General features: G+C 38.9%; 1 protein-coding gene across 1 annotated transcript in view; it reads right to left on the minus strand.

The window, feature by feature from the left end:
- Positions 1-807: 807 nt before the first annotated feature.
- The window catches only part of LOC137333412 (BTB/POZ domain-containing protein KCTD19-like), a 49,506-nt gene continuing 32,242 nt past the window's right edge, over positions 808-18,071 (minus strand). Inside the window, exons 10-16 of the mRNA XM_067997564.1 lie at positions 11,585-11,668; positions 8,995-9,130; positions 7,221-7,611; positions 4,384-4,542; positions 2,428-2,589; positions 993-1,034; positions 808-872 (exon numbers count right to left, since the gene is read on the minus strand). Coding sequence (XP_067853665.1) covers positions 808-872; positions 993-1,034; positions 2,428-2,589; positions 4,384-4,542; positions 7,221-7,611; positions 8,995-9,130; positions 11,585-11,668 — 1,039 coding nt within the window. The remainder of the gene's footprint in view (positions 873-992; positions 1,035-2,427; positions 2,590-4,383; positions 4,543-7,220; positions 7,612-8,994; positions 9,131-11,584; positions 11,669-18,071) is intronic.

The following is an 18,071-nucleotide window of genomic DNA, read 5'->3' on the forward strand; positions in this document are numbered from 1 at the left end:
GTGTTGTGTCCTCTGGTTACCGGCTGTCCTGCCAGTGGAAACAGTTTCTCCCCATCTACTCTATCAAAACCCTTTCATTGTAAATTACACATCCCCTTGATGGCTTGTACATTATTAATTTTAAAACTTAGTTGACACTTACATAATATGCTGTTAAATCTAAATATAATTTCCTCGCTGGATTATGTCCACTTCTGGACTGATGAATTTTAAATTAAGAATAAAACACAAAAACATAAAAAGAATAACTAATGGTGATAACTGGCTTTTTCATATTGCAGAAACAATACTAATATGTCATACCCAAAGAATGTTTACTAGGTGCTGTATTTCCCATGTTATTTGTTGAGGATCCTTCAAAGTAAATGAGTCCAGGATGATTCCAGTCAAAAAGTGATTACATTCCCTGGCGTAAAATATTTCTTCATGCGATAAATTAAAAGTGAGAGACGCTAAACCTATAAAGTTTTTAAAAAAAAAGTATTTCTGAGCTCTAAAATATTTTGAATCTAATAATACAAAGATACTGGAATTATCAGCCTTCTTAGAATTATCAAATATCAAACATTCTATTTATACAGCTTGGCGGTGCTACTTATAGTAACAGCAACTTTGGCACCACAGAGATGCAACTTCAATTTCCCCTCTGCCTCCACTAAGTTCATAGTTTCATCTGCACCCTATGTGTGGTCTGAGGAGAGGCAAAGTGCCTTCCACCTGAGAGGGAGGCAACTCTTATGTTAATTGTGATGACCAGCGCAAGAAAACATTGGCATAGGTCTTTCAGCAGGATTCCCATCTGCCCTCTTAACTACAGTCAGTATATGGCATAGGTGAATCAGGGACCAAAGAGAAAACAGTGATTTCACACTCTGAAAAAGAAAAATAGGCAAATACTGTATTTTAAACACTTTATAAAACAACATGGAGTATCAAAAAATCACTTTCAGGTATATAAGGGAAGATTTTCCTTTGGAATAAAAAATAAGTACCTGTGACTTGGCTCTTTTCTAAAGGATTAAATCGTGCATCAGCTGTGGAAAAATATGGAAACAGATAATTTGTGCAAAGAAATATTTCAAATCAGTGTAGCATATCCTTGCCTTAAAATAAAATAGAAGTATTAATGTAAATAAATTAGATTATGGTAGAAAAAAAAAGTACTGAATTAATAGCAATAGCATCAGGCATACTCTACACCCACTCAATATGTGGACAGCACAGTAATTTGAATTATTTCTTTGTGAAGTATTAACATATAATGTACTTCTGTTTACTGGTCCCGACCAGGTGAAAGTCCCTTTATCTATAAAAGATTCTGTTTGCTCCCTTCCATAGAATAGAATCATAGAATGATACAGCACAGGAGGAGGCCATTCAGCCCATCATGCCTGTGCTGGATCTTTGAAAGAGATATCCAATTAGTCCCACTGCCCTGCCCTTTCCCTATAACCCTGCAAATTATTTCCCTTCAAGTTTTTATCCAATTCCCTTTTGAAAGTAATTATTGAATCTGCTTCCACCCTTTCAGGCAGTGCATTCCAGATCATAACAACTCGCTGTGTTAAAAAAATTCTCCTCATCTTGCCTCGGGTTCTTTGCCAATTATCTTAAATCTATGTCCTCTGGTTATTGACCCTCTGCCACTGGAAACAGTTTTTCCTTATTTACTCTATCAAAACCCTTCATGATTTTGAACACCTTTATTAAATCTCCCCTTAACCTTCTCTGCTCTACCTTTAAAAGTAACCGGAGTTACTTTTCTTATTCATCCTCCAAATAATAAAACAGGAAAGATAATCAAGAAGGTCATTTTTTAGTTTCTTCTCAAGGACCAGTCGGAATCAAGAATTAATGACATTTTCAAACTTGCCACCTGTCCCATTCCTTGCATTGGCCAAAACTCGCAGACAATGGACATTACATGCTGGCTTTCATCTAATCTATGGCATCATGGCTAGTTATCTTTTCAGTGCAGGTAGTATGTTTCACTTTTTTTTATTTTCACTATCAGATCTCCCGTGTCTATACTCATGCTAAGTCAGAAGATAAACTATGTTATGATGAGAACAGCGTTCAACAATATTATTATACAACAACGGGAGTATTTACATCTTGACAGTCCTTGTTTAAAAGGTGTAAAGGGATTGCTTGATGAAAGCCATCCAATAAATAAACCCACAACACTTGAATTATGCTATTTGCATCGATAGTGTGGTGCCATTTAACAAACTGTCAGAAAACTGCCTTTTAGCTCTGTACAGTATGTCACGCTTTTAGGAATGGGACAGTTGTATGATTTCAGGAATTTATAACTTAAAATTCTCTTCTGATTCAAAGTAATGTGCATCTAAAACATCCTACAGTTTGATCCTTCAAACCAAAAATGTTAACTTTTCTATTCATAACTTGAGGGTCATATTGTACCTATGTCTGTAGAATTTTTCATGTATAACACACTATCTGTGTAAAAGACAGAGTATCCATCATTTCCCAACAGGAGAGGATGGTGGACTTTAATGATGAATCCAGTGTTCTGTGGCCAAGCATCAAAATGATTATGATCCATTGACTTATCAAATTGTTTTCCTATAAAATCAAACATCTATACTTTATTAAAAATCATGCATAAGGCACACACATTTACCAATATTTACCATTATAAATTGCTTTGTCAACATTTCCCATTCAATTCTGCTATGTCAACAGTCACACTTTAGTTGTAGGCTCCTGCTACTAGGTGGCTCCGAGGAACAGGTTTTTGAAATCTCTCAACTCTGTTGCCATTTTCTATATAAAAAAAAACTCATTCACCCCACAGGCAATTTACCAGTATTAAATTAAATAAACCTTGCAATGTACATTGAGATTATCCTAACAGTCAACAAAGATGCAGTTGTCCACTGTCAGCTTTTTAAGTGACTACAATGATGCTTGGAGCACACTTTAAAACTGAAAGAGTCAAAATGTATCTGAGGATTCATAATGATCAATTTGAAAGTGAATGAATATAGTTCAGTCATTTGTTTTCTACAATGTGTCACAGCTACCAAGGCACACTATTTATGACAACTTTTAGTAGTTTTGTAAGCTGCAATTTTCCTGTTGTCATTCAGTCTGATTTCTGACTGGGAAGGATAGAGCAATGATGGTGAAATGAGCAATGCAGGAATTAACCAACATACAGAATTCATATTTCAATCTGCAACAATTCATTTAACAATTTATTAAGTTGTAAGGCAAATTGGAAACCAAATGGTGGCAACAATTTCATAGCAAGTGCAAGTCTAATCACCCTCCCAAATATTCAGAAGTATTTATTTTCACAATATGGAATAGTGGAGTAAAACACAAATCAGAGACATTAATATCATCAAACTATGAGCACAATGCTCATACTGTGCTATACCATTAAAACTCAGTATTGTGATATACCATTAAAACTCAGTATTGTGATATACCATTAAACACCGTCAAACACATTTTACTTAAAGGAGTAAAAATGGAATATTTTCCTGAGATATGGGAGGGGCAGGGTTCCTTTATAGGCGTGCACTCTGACTTGCCCAATTTTCCAAGATTCATTGTGCCTAGGTGATCCAGTGCAACTAGGCACAGACTTGACAAAAACCCCATGAGCAGTATGGAGGGGAGCACTTTTCAAAGTACTCCCCTTCTGTCTCAATAGGGTCGATTTTCAAAGTTCACACTGGCAACCGAGAGCCTCACCCGCCAGTTATGCATATCAGGAAATTGCCAATAATGGATGGAACATCATGGGCACTGCTCCTGTAATTCCAAAATGCGAGGTCAGCAGGTGAAGATCCCTACTAGCAGCACTAACTTAAAATTGTTTTCCAGCTTATTAGCTTTCTAGAAATTAATATTGTACAACTCTTCGCAATATTGTGCTTCCCTTGAGATCCATTCCAGTGACTTATGTGCAGCTTGGAAAGCTTAAATAACTTTAATGAGTCAATGTTTTGGACTGAAAGAACCAGCTAATGCTGCTGCATACTTTCCAGGGTTAGATGGCTCTGGGTTGGCCCTGTTTCACTTTAAAGCACTTGCTCCTATAGAAGTCAACAGAGCAGTGCTAGGACATACACGGGCCTACATCACCAGAGCAACTTGGAGGGATGTCCAGAGATATGAAACGTTGGCCTGGAGGTAAGTGTGAATGTGAAAACTTAGGAGCAAAAAAAAAATCCCAAACCCTTTATATGGGGAACTGTCAATGGGAACAAAGTTTACATTTACGCTGGTGACACCACAATGTCAAAGTGACAGTGTCTTGGACATAATAACATAAACCATTTTTTGCTACTAAATATACACAATTGCGATATAATCATGATACTGTCATTAATATTAGAACTGTACCTTTTTTATGTTTGTGTGGAATATAAAGATAAACCACATACAACAGTAATTTCTGTCCACCAAAAGACATTCTTTCCCACATAAAAATTTGGTTTAGCTGATTGTACACATGTAGCTTTTGGATTTGATGATTTGCACATGTGCTACTCATATAAGTTCCTGTGTGGCAATAAACATTGTTTCTTAGAAAATCACAACAAATCTCCATTAATCAGTTATTTTTTAATCCTAAGACGTTCACCACAGCAGGGACAGGGTTCTTGTTTATCTGAAGACCTTACTTCAGCAAATATAAATTACTATGGTATGTAGTTTATCTTCACACCATAAACAAATTTAAAAGAGAATGTAAAATACTAATAATTTTAAAAGGCAGTACTACAACTCTTTTATAAATGTGTATATTTCATTTATATGTAGTGCTCTTCTGGAAGGGCAGAAGACATGAAGTTACTAGATCAGCCAAGGTAGAGAACCCACCATTGCCATCTATTTTTTCATTGTACTAATTATGTATGACATTTATAAGTACCTCCCCCTTACACTGTCTTAAAGTACTTTCAAACCTTGCCTTGAATTTACATTATGTGGTAGAATATACTTTACACCCCCAATCTTCAGCTTGAAATGTCCGTTACTTGCATTCTGTCCAAAACAATCTTCCTAATGTAGCTGAACGTTGCATGTACATGTTAACATACACAATGTGATATTTGTTATATTTTCTCACTTCTATTTTGGTGCAAGAGAAGACAACCCACAATAACAGAAACAATGCATTTACAGAAGGACCCACTAACAAAGCATATACTACACCATTTTACTACGTCACTCCTACTGGCAACCAAATGTAAAAGTTGTGCATGGACACCATTGTACCCATTTTTTCTCTAGGTGTGCCAGAGGAAGCCGAGCCACACCCCACTGTATCGGGGCATGTAAGTACTTGACAACACACAGTATGACTCAGTCTATCCCCCTCAAGCGCCAGCTCAGATATGTCCTCAGCCATTACAAAATACACCTATTTCTAGCAAAATTGGTTAATTAATGTCAAAAATGCCCACATAAAGTATTCCCAGACAAGTTAATTAATATTTCAAATGCCTGAGAACTGTTTTCCCTGATAGGTCTACTCTTGTGTCAAGCCTGTATTGAGTTAGAAATTTCACTTGGACCTGGGTGACAAGATTTCCAGCTACGGGTGACAAGATTTCCAGCTACCGTTGACAATTCTGAGTATGTGAAAGAGACAGAAAGATAGGTGTATCATTGGAATTATTTTCACCCTGCTCCTATGGAACAGTACCTAGAGTACATCAGGACAACCCCTGTCATATGACAATCCGATAGACAAGGAACTATCTCTTTGGAGACATTCTGTGTATGGGAACGAGATGCATAATAGGAGTTGTAGTTTTCACCCTGCTTCTGTGGAACAGTAATACTCAGTGTTCTGTGAGGGAGGCAGAAAATATACAAACAACTAATAGATACAAACGATGAAAACTAAAGAAAACCAGTTTTGCAGCTTTTTATACAGTTTAAGTCATTAAACTAAAATTATACACCAATATAATTTGGAATGAGTTTTTTTCCATTTTGCTGAGGGGCATACGATGATTGTGACTGGGTGAAAGGGTAATATTTATGAGGTGCTTTGATGTTCTTTTTGAACATTGCAATGGGAGTTCATTTGTCAATGAACTCAAATCATGCAGAATGATCACCTGTTCAGGTGATAGTCTTTAGAAACTCAGCAGCGTGGGAAAATTCTCCTTAGCACTGCTATATCAATTACAGTTTCAACAAGAACTGCAAATTCCAGGGAAGTAGGAAATAAGGGAAAGAAAAAATATCATTCAGAATTATGTAAAATAATTACCTAGAAAAGAAGGAATGTTTTAAGGAGGAAAGAATAAAATAAAACATACATCTTAAGAAAATGCTGCAATTTTAGCATGGAGTTACAGCAAAAAGATAAATAAATAAATGAGATTGGGGAGTGCCTAACAAAGTTACTTACATACGAAGTTTGTAATGTGATATGTAAATAGTGTTACAAGAAGCCTTGTATCTTTCAGTATCAGAAAGATATATAATATTTTTACCTAGAGTCGCTCATGAAATAATGCTGACGGCTATAGGCAAACCACTCACATTTAGTAGGACTATAGTAAACAACAAAATCATATCTGTTATCTGTGAGCAACACCACGGAATTACTTGTACCCACTTCAATTTTTTGACATCTCTGTAATATTAAAATCTGATGGAGAATTAAAAATAAATCTTAGTAAATTTAATAACTTTTATTTCTAATATAAATAATTTAGACATTAGATCAGATATGAATGCTATACACACAAACATTCTACTGTAATTTAACAAAACTTGTATTTGTAATCTGAACATTCTGCATCTATCCCTATACATAGATTTTTCCACTTGTCTTCTTTGCAACCATAAATATATTTTTGTTCACGATCCATATTGAAGTGGCAATAAAAATGTACTGTAATCAGTTATCAGCACTAAGGAGAGTATGTCTTCTGGAATCCTCTGCGATTAAATGTTATGATAGGGAAGTATATAGTTGATATCTTCTTACTATCTTTATCTATTTGCCAGATTGAATTTGATTTCACTGCAGAATTAAGTAGTCACTCTTAACAAATTTCACTAGTATTAAACTGGTCCCCAAATATTATTATTCTTACCTGAATTGGAAGATCTAATGTTTCCCATTATGTCACTGATGTCATTATTTCTGTCTGTCCTTTTCTATGAAAGATCAGAACTTAACTGTGCTATTAAATGTGGCTGATGTGCTTTACCTTTAGAACCAGTACAAGACAAAAATCCAGCTTTCTCCATGTTGGTATTCTTCCATCCCTTAACCAGTGAAATTAACTTGTCCATTGATGTCATTATTTCTGTCTGTCCATTATAATGTGGTTTGACTGCTTTTTTTCTGGGTGGACTCTCTGAATCATCGAAAGATACATCATTGCTTGAAGCATAGGAATTCTCAGCAACTTGCTTCTCTCCAACAAAAAATGCGTTTAATTTACTTTTTCTTGCTTTACGAGGTGAAAGAGTTGCATTGTAATTTTTAGGAGCTGGGCTCATGGTCATGTTTCTTGTCTGAGGAGCTGTCTTATTACCCCAGCTCCAACTGGTCATTCTGCATTGATCTAGTTCAGTGACAGCATTGCTAGCATGTTCCTGGGAGACCAAAGAGTTAGTTATTTAAGTGATTATTGGCAAGAAATACTTTACTTAAGTACATACAATAGTGTTGTAATGTACCACCAACTCAAAAATTTAACTAAACAAACAGGTTTGGCAGATTCAAATTGAAAAATAAAAGTAGCTGCCTACATCGTTACACTTTGCAACATAATAAGAACTGAATATCTTTTATGCATAAAGGCAACATTCACTGACAGTAGAACTTTATTATCTACATTTGGAAAATTTCACTAGTTCTCAGCCAGGCTGCTAGAAGAGCACTTTACAGAATCATAGTGTTCAATCCTATAGCCTAAAAATTCATGAACGAGATAAAGACAGTGTATTGACGACTGGAAACAGTCATTTCATCCTAATTTGTCTTGAATTTTACAAATATAAAACATGATTGGCATCAGTTCATAAAGTATGAAGCTAAGATGAATTTTACTAAAATTAAGTCAACGGAAAAAATATATTTTAGCAGCAATGTAACTGCTGTTAGTCATGAACCTTCTGTGAAATAATTAAGTTTTATTTCATGTCCAGTACAGTGAGAATAATGGCACTCCTCATGTCCAAGTTATGTAGTTGTAAGGTTCAATTTTTGTTTTTCAAATAAATCTGTTGGATAAAATATACAGTAACCTATAATCTACTCAGTAGTATGGATAATTAAGTAGAATTCAGATTTTCAATGTAAATTGCCACAAATATTCTTTTGAAATTAGTACATTAGGCTTTATGTTGTCACAGAATGAGAAATCTTTTCTAAAGTAATAATACTTATATGTTCTACAGTAAATGTGGATAATTAATAAAAACAAATGCCTTGATGAGCAATTTTCCATACCAGTGCCAGCAGATAGCACCATTTTCAAACTGAACCTATAAGGGTTTTTGTACCTTCCCAATTCTGTACAATACTTCAATTTAAAGCCACACCCCTGCAGTAAGATGCTGTCATGAAATACTGTGTTTATTACAATACATTGCACTGTAAATAATTGTGTTAAGTTTTTATTTTCAGAGATGCATTTAATCTCTTAACTTGGATGCCAGTATGCTCATTGAACGGATTAAAGTAACGCTGTGCTTTTTTGGGGTGTGTCTATATTTTTCCCAGGAGAAACTTCTGTTGATGTATTAAGGAAAAATACTGAAGGAGGAAAGTGTTCATTACATTTCCAACAAAACAAATAATGAAACTTTTAAAATGTAAGAAAAGCCTTGTGGGATGAGTAACTGAATGGGTTTCACCAGAAACAGAAAAATAAGTAAAAGTTATTTGAACCAAACTGTCACTATTTTTCCTATACTATTGGGAGACTTTACTCACACTGAAATTAGGAATTTGAACCACTGGATGAGTAATACCTTTTGTTCAACATGATTTAACACATTTTCCTTTTCCTCAAAACTTGTGTGCAATTCCACAAACGAAATTGATGTAACAGTTTCTGCAGTTACGTCAACTGTTTCGGCCTCTGCCTCATTCTCTGCACACCACATTCTAAGTAAAAAAAATAAAAATGTAACATTATTTTAACAATAAAATGTAATCCACTGAGAGACAAGATACTGTAAGTGAGCTTTCCAGTTATTTTGCATTCCAAATGATCATGAGATTGCCATTCTGCAACATAGACAACAAAAAGCTGGAAGACCTGTTGCCACTTTTCAGTAATGCACTATGCAACAAATGTTTGTTATAATATTATTTGTATAGTAGCTACTCTTAAGAAAGGTAATAGATCACTATTGACAGAATATTGCATGGTATCTGAACCTGAAAGCACCGTGTCAAAGGAATATATTGTCCTGGTTTATTCATCTATGCATCTCCACATCATAAATAATTGTCATTGGAAATGTCCTTTTGATGACTGAGCCAGTACAAATCCATACACTACACTATATGTAACAACACTCTAAACATTTTTTAAAAATTGTTCTCAGGATGTGGATAATGCTTGCAAGGCTGCATTTATTGTTCATCCTTGTTTGGCCTAAACAATTGCTTTTACAATTGACTGGCATCCTATTCCACTTCACAGGGTATTGAGTGGACTGGAGTCATGCCAAACCAGGTAGAGGTGATTCCCTGAAGGACATTAGTGAACCAGTTGGGTTTTCTTGGTCATCTTATTTCTGGTGCCAGCCCACAAATTACAGATTTATTGAATTTACGACTCGCCATGGTGGTATTTGAATTCACAATCCCTGGGTTGCTAGACCAGTACCAAAACTACTACATTACTGCACCCAATTCTGATACTCTATTCATTATTGAAAAATTATCTTTTTTCCCACAAAAAATGTCACTATATCAATAGGAAATGATAAAAGGTTAACATGTTTTTCTAAAATGAGAAAGCAGCAAGTTATGTTCCAGAAACTAATTACAACAACAACTTGCATTCATATAGTGCTTTTAACGTAGTAAAATGTCCCAAGGTATTTCACAGGAGCGTTATCAGACAGAATTTGACACCGAGCTACATGAGATATTAGGACAGGTGACCAAAGGCTTGGTCAAAGAGTTTTAAGGAGCGTCTTAAAAGGAGAGAGGCAGTGAGGCGTAGAGGTTTAGGGAGGGAATTCCATAGCTTAGGGCCTAGACAGTTGAAGGCACAGCCGCCAATGGTGGGGTGGAGGAAATCGGGGATGCACAAGAGACCAGAATTGAGGAACGCAGAGACCTTGAAGGGTTGTAAGGCTGTAGGAGGTTACAGAGATAGGAGCGAGGCCATGGAAGGATTTGGTGTGAGTTAGGATATGGACGGCAGAGTTTTGGAGTGAACATAGGGTGGATGGTTATATGCTGGTACTGCACAATTATAAAAAGCCTACACTTTTGTAACTAATTAAATAACTACTGCTAATTTATGAAAACCGTTTGATATTACATATCTGGACAATACTCATACACAAAAGGCTCCTATATTATAGCTACACATTTAAATTGTCTAACCCCACCGCTGCTCACAATTCTTGCTATTAATACCCAGGTTAAGAGGTCTGGGAGCTAAGCCTAACTTCCATCAAAGATTTCTTTATAAATTGGAATTTGAACATGTACTTTGATGGTACAGTACTTTTCATATAGTAGTCTGCACGTACATACAGTGATGTATTGAGTTGAGTTATTCACATTGTGATGATGATTTAGCTAAAGGACATTGCACAATCAGCAAATAAGCATCCCAGTCAACCAACAAGGGTCTCAAGAAAGAAGAAATTATGTTTATATAGTGTCTCTCAGATTCTCAGGACATCCCAAAGCACTTCACAGCCGATGAAGTACTTTTGAAATGTAGTCACTGTTATAATGTAGGCAAACCAATTTGTGCACAGCAAGGTTCCACAAGCAATGAGATAAATGACCAGATAATCTGTTTCAGTGGTGTTGGTTGAGGGATAAATGTTGGCCAGGATATGGTCAAAGAGGGGGATATCATTCACTATTTACGAATCAAATACTTTAGTGGGCACTCATCATTTCTGGTATTAAATACGTCTTGGACTGGGTAAACTCCAATCTTAATGATGTATCATCCTCAGCTACCAGGAAGTCTTACTCCCCTCACCCTTTGGTCTGCCGACCAACCTATTGGGGTATGAGAGATAGCAAGCACTCCAACCTCCAATCCTGCCCATCATTCTCTTGCCATCTTCACATCATGACAAGAATAGTTCCCTAAGCCCCATCTCCATTATGTGGCAACTTCAACTATCATTGTTCCTAGTCTCTTTATATGTAGTTTTAATCTGCCAAATACTAAGAGCCAGAGTAAATACTCATGAATTGTACGCATAATATTAGTTGTGAAATATGCTCATTTATATGCAGCATGTAGATTAAATGTTACACATTCTACTGATTATCTATATTTTCAAATAGTAATTTTACATTATTCTACAACAACCTTTGAAATGTGATTACAATTGCTTTCACTATTTATACCTGTATAGTTCACAATGACGCAAGGCTTCAGAAAGTGCAGGAATTTTACATTCTTCTATTTCTTGACAAAGTAATGGCCATTCTCTGCAATTTTTAAATGGATGCAAAAAAAGAATTATTATAGCATTATGATTGACACTATGGGCTACTGATATTAGTATTTTGCAATGAGTGCAATATTGAGAACATTGTTTCAAAACAATGCAATAACACTAGTTTTGTAATTTTAATTAATCTTATAATGTACTTTTAAAGATTATATTTTCCAAACTATACTGTATTATAGTATAGCTTGTAACAAATTAGTTGTCGCTTAAAATTTGCATTGTATCATTTCAAAACATTAATCAAAAAGAACATAATACTGCAATGAAAATGCTAATACTAAACATTTACTTAGACCGCCTACTTTTGTTATTACTACAACAACAACTTTAACACCTTTAACATAGTAAAACGTCCCAAGGTGTTTCACAGGAGTGTAAATAAACAAAATTTGATACCGAGTCACATAAGGAGGTATTAAGTCAGAGGGAGGTTTTAAGGAGCATCGAATAGGAGATAGAGAGGTGGAGAGGTTTAGGGCAGGAATTCCAGAGCTTAGAGCCTCGGCAGCTGCAGGCACGGCCACCAATGGTGGAGCAATTGAAATCGGGGATGCGCAAGAGGCAAGAATTGGAGGAGCGGAGGATTGTAGGGCTGGAGGAGGTTACAGAGACCGGGAGGGGCAAGGCAATGGAGGGACTTGAAAACAAGGATGAGAATTTTAAAATCAAGGCGTTCCCAGACCGGGAGCCAATGTAGGTCAGCGAGCACAGGGGTGATGAGAGAACAGGACTTGGTGTAAGTTAGGATATGGGCAACAGAGTTCTGGATGAGCTCAAGTTTATGCATGATGGAAGATGGGAGGCCAGACAGGAGAGCGTTGGAATAGTTGAGTCTAAAGGTAACACAGGCACAGATAAGGGTTTCAGCAGCAGATGAGCTGAGGCAGGGGCGGAGACGGGTAATGTTACGGAGGTGGAAGTAGGCAGTCTTGGTGATGGAGCAGATGTGTGGTCGGAAGCTCATCTCAGGGTCAAATACGACACCAAGGTTGTGAATGGTCTGGTTCACCGTTAGCCAAGAAGAGGGATGGAGTCGGTGGCTAGTTTGCGGTGGGGGCCAAAGACAATGGCTTCAGTCTTCCCAATATTTAGTTGGAGGAAATTTTTGCTCATCTAATTCTGGATGTCAGACAAGCAGTGTGACAAATGAGAGACAGTGGAGGGGTCAGGAGAGGTAGTGTTGGGGTAGAGCTGGGTGTCATCAGCAAACATGCGGAATCTGACGTCGTGTTTTCGGATTATGTAGATGAGAAATAGGAGGGGGGCCAAAGACAGAACCTTGGGGGACTCCAGAGGTAATGGTGCCGGTGCAAGAAGAGAAGCCATTGCATGTAATTCTCTGGCTACAACTGGATAGATAAGAATGGAACCAGGTGAGGGCAGTCCCACCCAGCTGGATGATGGAGGAGAGACCTGGGAGAAGGATGGTGTGGTCAACCCTGTCAAAGGCTGCAGACAGGTCGAGAAGGATGAGGACGGATAGTTTACCACGATCACAGTCACAAAGGATGTAATTTGTAACTTTGATAAGGGCCCTTTCAGCACTGTGGCAGGGGCAGAAACCTGATTGGAGGGATTCAAACATGGAGTTGCGGGAAAGATGGGCACAGATTTGGGAGGTGGAAACACGTTCAAGGACTTTGGAGAGTAAAGGGAGATTGGACATGGGACGCTAGTTTGCAAGGACAGAGGGGTGATGATGGCAGATTTGAAGGGGACGGGGAACAGTACCTGAGGAGAGGGAACCATTAACAATATCGGCTAACATGGGGGCCAGGAAGGGAAGTTGGGTGGTCAGCAGTTTGGTGGGAATAGTGTCGAGGGAACAGGTGGTGGGTCTCATGGTCAAGATGAGCTCGGAGAGAGCATGAGGGGAGCGAGGAGAGAAACTAGAGAAAGATGCAAGTTCATGGCTATGGCAGGGGGGAACCTTAGGGAAAGTTTGGCTTGGTGGGCTTGGGGAAGGGAGGAAAGTGGCAGAGGCAGCTGAACAGATGGTCTCAATCTTAGTGACAAAAAAGTCCATCAGCTCCTCGCACTTTTCTTGGAGGTGAGCATGGAGGGGCAGGGGAGAGGGGTTTAAGAAGACTGTTTGTAATGGAGAAAAGAAATCAGGGGTTATCTTTGCATTCCAGGATGATCAAGTCTGTGTCCCTTGGATTTAAGGGAGCCGTACCAGGGGGAACAACCAGGGTGAGAGTAATAGTTTTAAGGGGGACGAAGGCGTCAAGAATGGAGGTGAAGGTGTGATTGAGCAGATGGATAGCTGCAGAAATGTTGTGGTGACTGGAGGGCCAAGGGCTAGACATTTGGGAATTTGAAAGTTTAGTCGTAAGTGACTTGGAGGAGAGTTTTTTTCAGGGGCGGACACAGAAGGAAGTGGGGTTGGGAGAGGGAAGGGGGATGTGGGTGGAGAGGGATCCAGGGAAGTGATCAGAGATGGCCTCATCTGTGATTGACAGGATGAGAGTAGAGAGAGCACGAGATGGCAAAGTCGACAGGGTGGCTGTGAATATGGGTAGGGGAGTTTATATGGAGGGAGAGATTAAGGGAGGATAGGAGGGCAGTGAACTCAGAGGAGAGAGGGCATGATGAGTTGAGGTGGAGTTGAAATCACCGAGGATGAGAAGTCGCTCAGTGCAGAGGCTGAGGGAGGAAAGCAGTGACGATATCGCGATGAGAAACTAGGCGTGGCACTTGGTTACATAGGTTTGATATGTCAAACAGAACATTCCCATGTTCATTACTTTTGGTGAAAAAGTGAATGAGAAGAAAGGAATAAGAGATAATTGCTAGTATTTCCACTTCTCCAAAAAGAGTAAAAATGGCAAGCGAAAAGTGAAAAAAAGTTTCTACATTAAGATCTTGTCGATGGTCATAACTAATGAACTCATGCAACATTCCACAGAGTCAAATCAAAAAATGAGTATTTTATTTTAGATCAGATTTGGTGTTAGTTGCAAATCTTCACCACAGTGTATAGAAAATTTCTCTCCTAAAGAAGTGGCTATTGGCTGGTATATTGCAGTGGAGAAGGAGGAAAGGGCAGCTCAGGAGGATAGAGGATATAGGAGGTGTATGATTTGCAGCAGGTACTACGTCATGGTCAATGATGATCTGCTGGGATGGTCAACCATCTCCCATACATACCAATTGCAGTGAAGGTCACTACTACTCCCACTTATATACCGTAGGGACATTCCAGGGCAATCACTCGAGTCAGCTACTTTGTTTGACTTATGGACAAAATATGTGTTTTTCATAATTAAAAATGGCAGACAGTAAGATATAATAAAATGAATTAATTTTATTCAGTGAAAGTTGTGTACATATTCAATATGCATACCCACCACATTTTTCCCCTTGCGTGTCATGAACTTCTGTTTTAGATATAAATGCACTATTCTACTAATTGCTCCCCTGACCGAGGGAGTATCACTAGTACATGTCTGCATAGCCAACTGTGAGCAGCAGAAAATATGGAAGCCCTGTATCTGCGATTGATCTTGATGAACTTGCTTCAGTTCCAGGGTTTTCCTTTAGGTGTAGTCAGATAGGTTTATTGCTTTCTGAGGCAGTGCCAACTGTCACTTGTGCAGGGCTACAATGAATTTTCGAGGCCATGCTACCAGCAAGTGCTGGTTTCAGTAGAGACCTCAAATGTATTTAAGTGGCTTTCACAATTAATTTTGCATGGTCTCGTACATTGCAGTGCTTCATATGCTGGACACTTGTTTAAAAAGAATGCAAAGAGGCCTCAATGATTTTCACTGTTCACTGGCACCCCTTAAAGCTAGGTTGCCTGATTTTTGAAAGTTAAATTCTTCCTGTTTCTAATTTCCTTTCAAGTCGCCAACGATAACATTTGCCACATCAATCAGATGTCAGTCCACTGATAAAATAATAAAATTCATTGAAGCCTTAAAGAGACAAAACTTTTGACACTTTTGTCATGGAAAAGAGGCAACAGTTTGTCCTAAGTGGCTGATTTCCCTAGTGCAGGGCTTCATTAATGGCACCAATGGCACCAGTAAGGGCCCCAATCAGGAGGACCTATTTCCCTTAGCAGAGAGGTCAGTGACCAGGTGGCATAGATTTAAAGTAATTGGTAGAAGGATTAGAGGGGAGCTGAGGAGAAAATTTTGCACCCAAAGGCTGGTGGGGGTCTGGAACTCACTGCCTGAAAGGGTGGTAGAAGCAGAAACCCTCAACTCATTTAAAAAGTACTTGGATGTGCATTTGAAGTGCCAAAACCTACAGGGCTACAGACAAAGTGCTGGAAAGTGGGATTAAGCTGGATAGCTCTTTTTCAGTCAGCAAGGACATGATAAGAACATAAGAAATAGGAGTAGGAGTAGGCCAATCGGCCCCTCGAGCCTGCTCCGCCATTCAATAAGATCATGGCTGATCTGATCCTAACCTCAAATCTAAATTCATGTCCAATTTCCTGCCCACTCCCCGTAACCCCTAATTCCCTTTACTTCTAGGAAACTCTCTATTTCTGTTTTAAATTTATTTAATGATGTAGCTTCCTGGGGCAGCAAATTCCACAGACCTACTACCCTATGAGTGAAGAAGTTTCTCCTCATCTCAGTTTTGAAAGAGCAGCCCCTTATTCTAGTTTCACCCATCCTTGGGAACATCCTTACCGCATCCACCCGATCAAGCCCCTTCACAATCTTATATGTTTCAATAAGATCGCCTCTCATTCTTCTGAACTCCAATGAGTCGAGTCCCAATCTACTCAACCTCTCCTCATATGTCCACCCCCTCATCCCCGGGATTAACCGAGTGAACCTTCTTTGTACTGCCTCGAGAGCAAGTATGTCTTCTGCTGCCACTTCATCTGCCGAATGGCCTCCTTCTGAGCCATAACTTGCTCTGATTCTACAATCACATGGCACACATAAACTGGAAAGATTGTCATTCCATCAACAAGCAGGTAGTGTTGGAACACCAGAACAGAATAATGCAGATAACTGCAAGATACCCTGACATCAGCTACATGCCTGCATCTTGCACCAGTCCACAGTGCTTGGGCACTTTTTGAAGGTGCAGACAGATTTGATGGGACTACCATGTGCAGTCCTGGCTTTTAACACCTACCATTCCCCCCTCCCCCCACCATAACTGAGGCAGAGAGAAAGTACAATAAGGCTGATACCTCTGCCCAAATTCTGGTGCAGCATATAATTATTATGCTGAAAGAGAGATTTTGCTGTCTGGACAGATCAGTTGGCATCTGGTGTACAGCCCTGATAAAATCTCCAAGATCATCTATGTCTGCTGTATGCTGCATAATATTGTAACTCAAAGATGGGATCCCCTTCAGCTGGGGGATCAGCAACGTAGGCCTGCAGCTTTGGCCGAGAAGGAGCAAGGAGAACAGGAGGCAGAAGAGAGGAAGGAGAAATTGCCAAGTCTGATATGGAGCCAGGCATACTGATACATAAATCATTGATTTGACAGGAATTTAATTTGAGCCCCCCACATTAATACTCTTTGTACTGTATGAGTTTCCCCACCAATATGCTGGGCTGAATCTCACCCTGCCTTTATTACCATCCTAACATGTTAGCTCCCAATACCAATATAACCCATGTCAAAAAATCTGCATAATACATTCCAAAGAATGTGCAACCAGTTTACTTGCCTCCTCCAGGTATGTATCCCTGCTTCAGTGTTTCTCCAGTGCTTGCTCTTGAGATAGTATAAAGGTGTCCTCAACCATATGAAACGCTTCTGTTGCTTAATAAGTTCAACTAGGCATGCAACCCCTGTAATGTATGAATCCTTACCGCAGCCACCTGTTTGGTTGCAGTCCTCTGTTCCTCTAGTTGATGCTTGTTGCACCAATTCCATTTGCTCCGCCCCCATTGGTGCTCATTGCTTCACTAGGTACTCCCTACAGAGTCCCACTATCGGATACCCCCAAAATAGATGTTTTACAGGAACCTAAATAATAGGGCTACTTCTTGCTATTCCCTGTGCCAGATGCATCGTTTGGGAGCATAGGGTGTACAGACAATGTATAGGGAGTGCTGCACAGGGTATTCAGCGCACAGTAGCAAGACTAATACAGTGTCTTGCAGCAGAGGGGCAGATGTGGCTGGCTGTATGTCACTGATTAAGTGTAAACCAAACAAGATGACGATTTTAAAGAAAACACCTTGTTGGGCTGGCATGAATCCACCAAACTCTCCTGCACCCATTCCCTCAATGGCCTCCACCCCAGTTATTTGGAAACAGCAGAGGTTCGGGAGCCCACCACCAATGTAAATTTTCTCCTGAAGGCTGTGGGCAGCCTTTCCTAGAAAAATAGAACGAACAGATGCTGTCAGCATTAGAATGCAATATGAGATGCAGTCCTATACCCAGCC

The sequence above is a fragment of the Heptranchias perlo genome, chromosome 16 (assembly GCF_035084215.1).
Source record: "Heptranchias perlo isolate sHepPer1 chromosome 16, sHepPer1.hap1, whole genome shotgun sequence".
In the NCBI taxonomy this organism is placed as follows: domain Eukaryota; kingdom Metazoa; phylum Chordata; class Chondrichthyes; order Hexanchiformes; family Hexanchidae; genus Heptranchias; species Heptranchias perlo.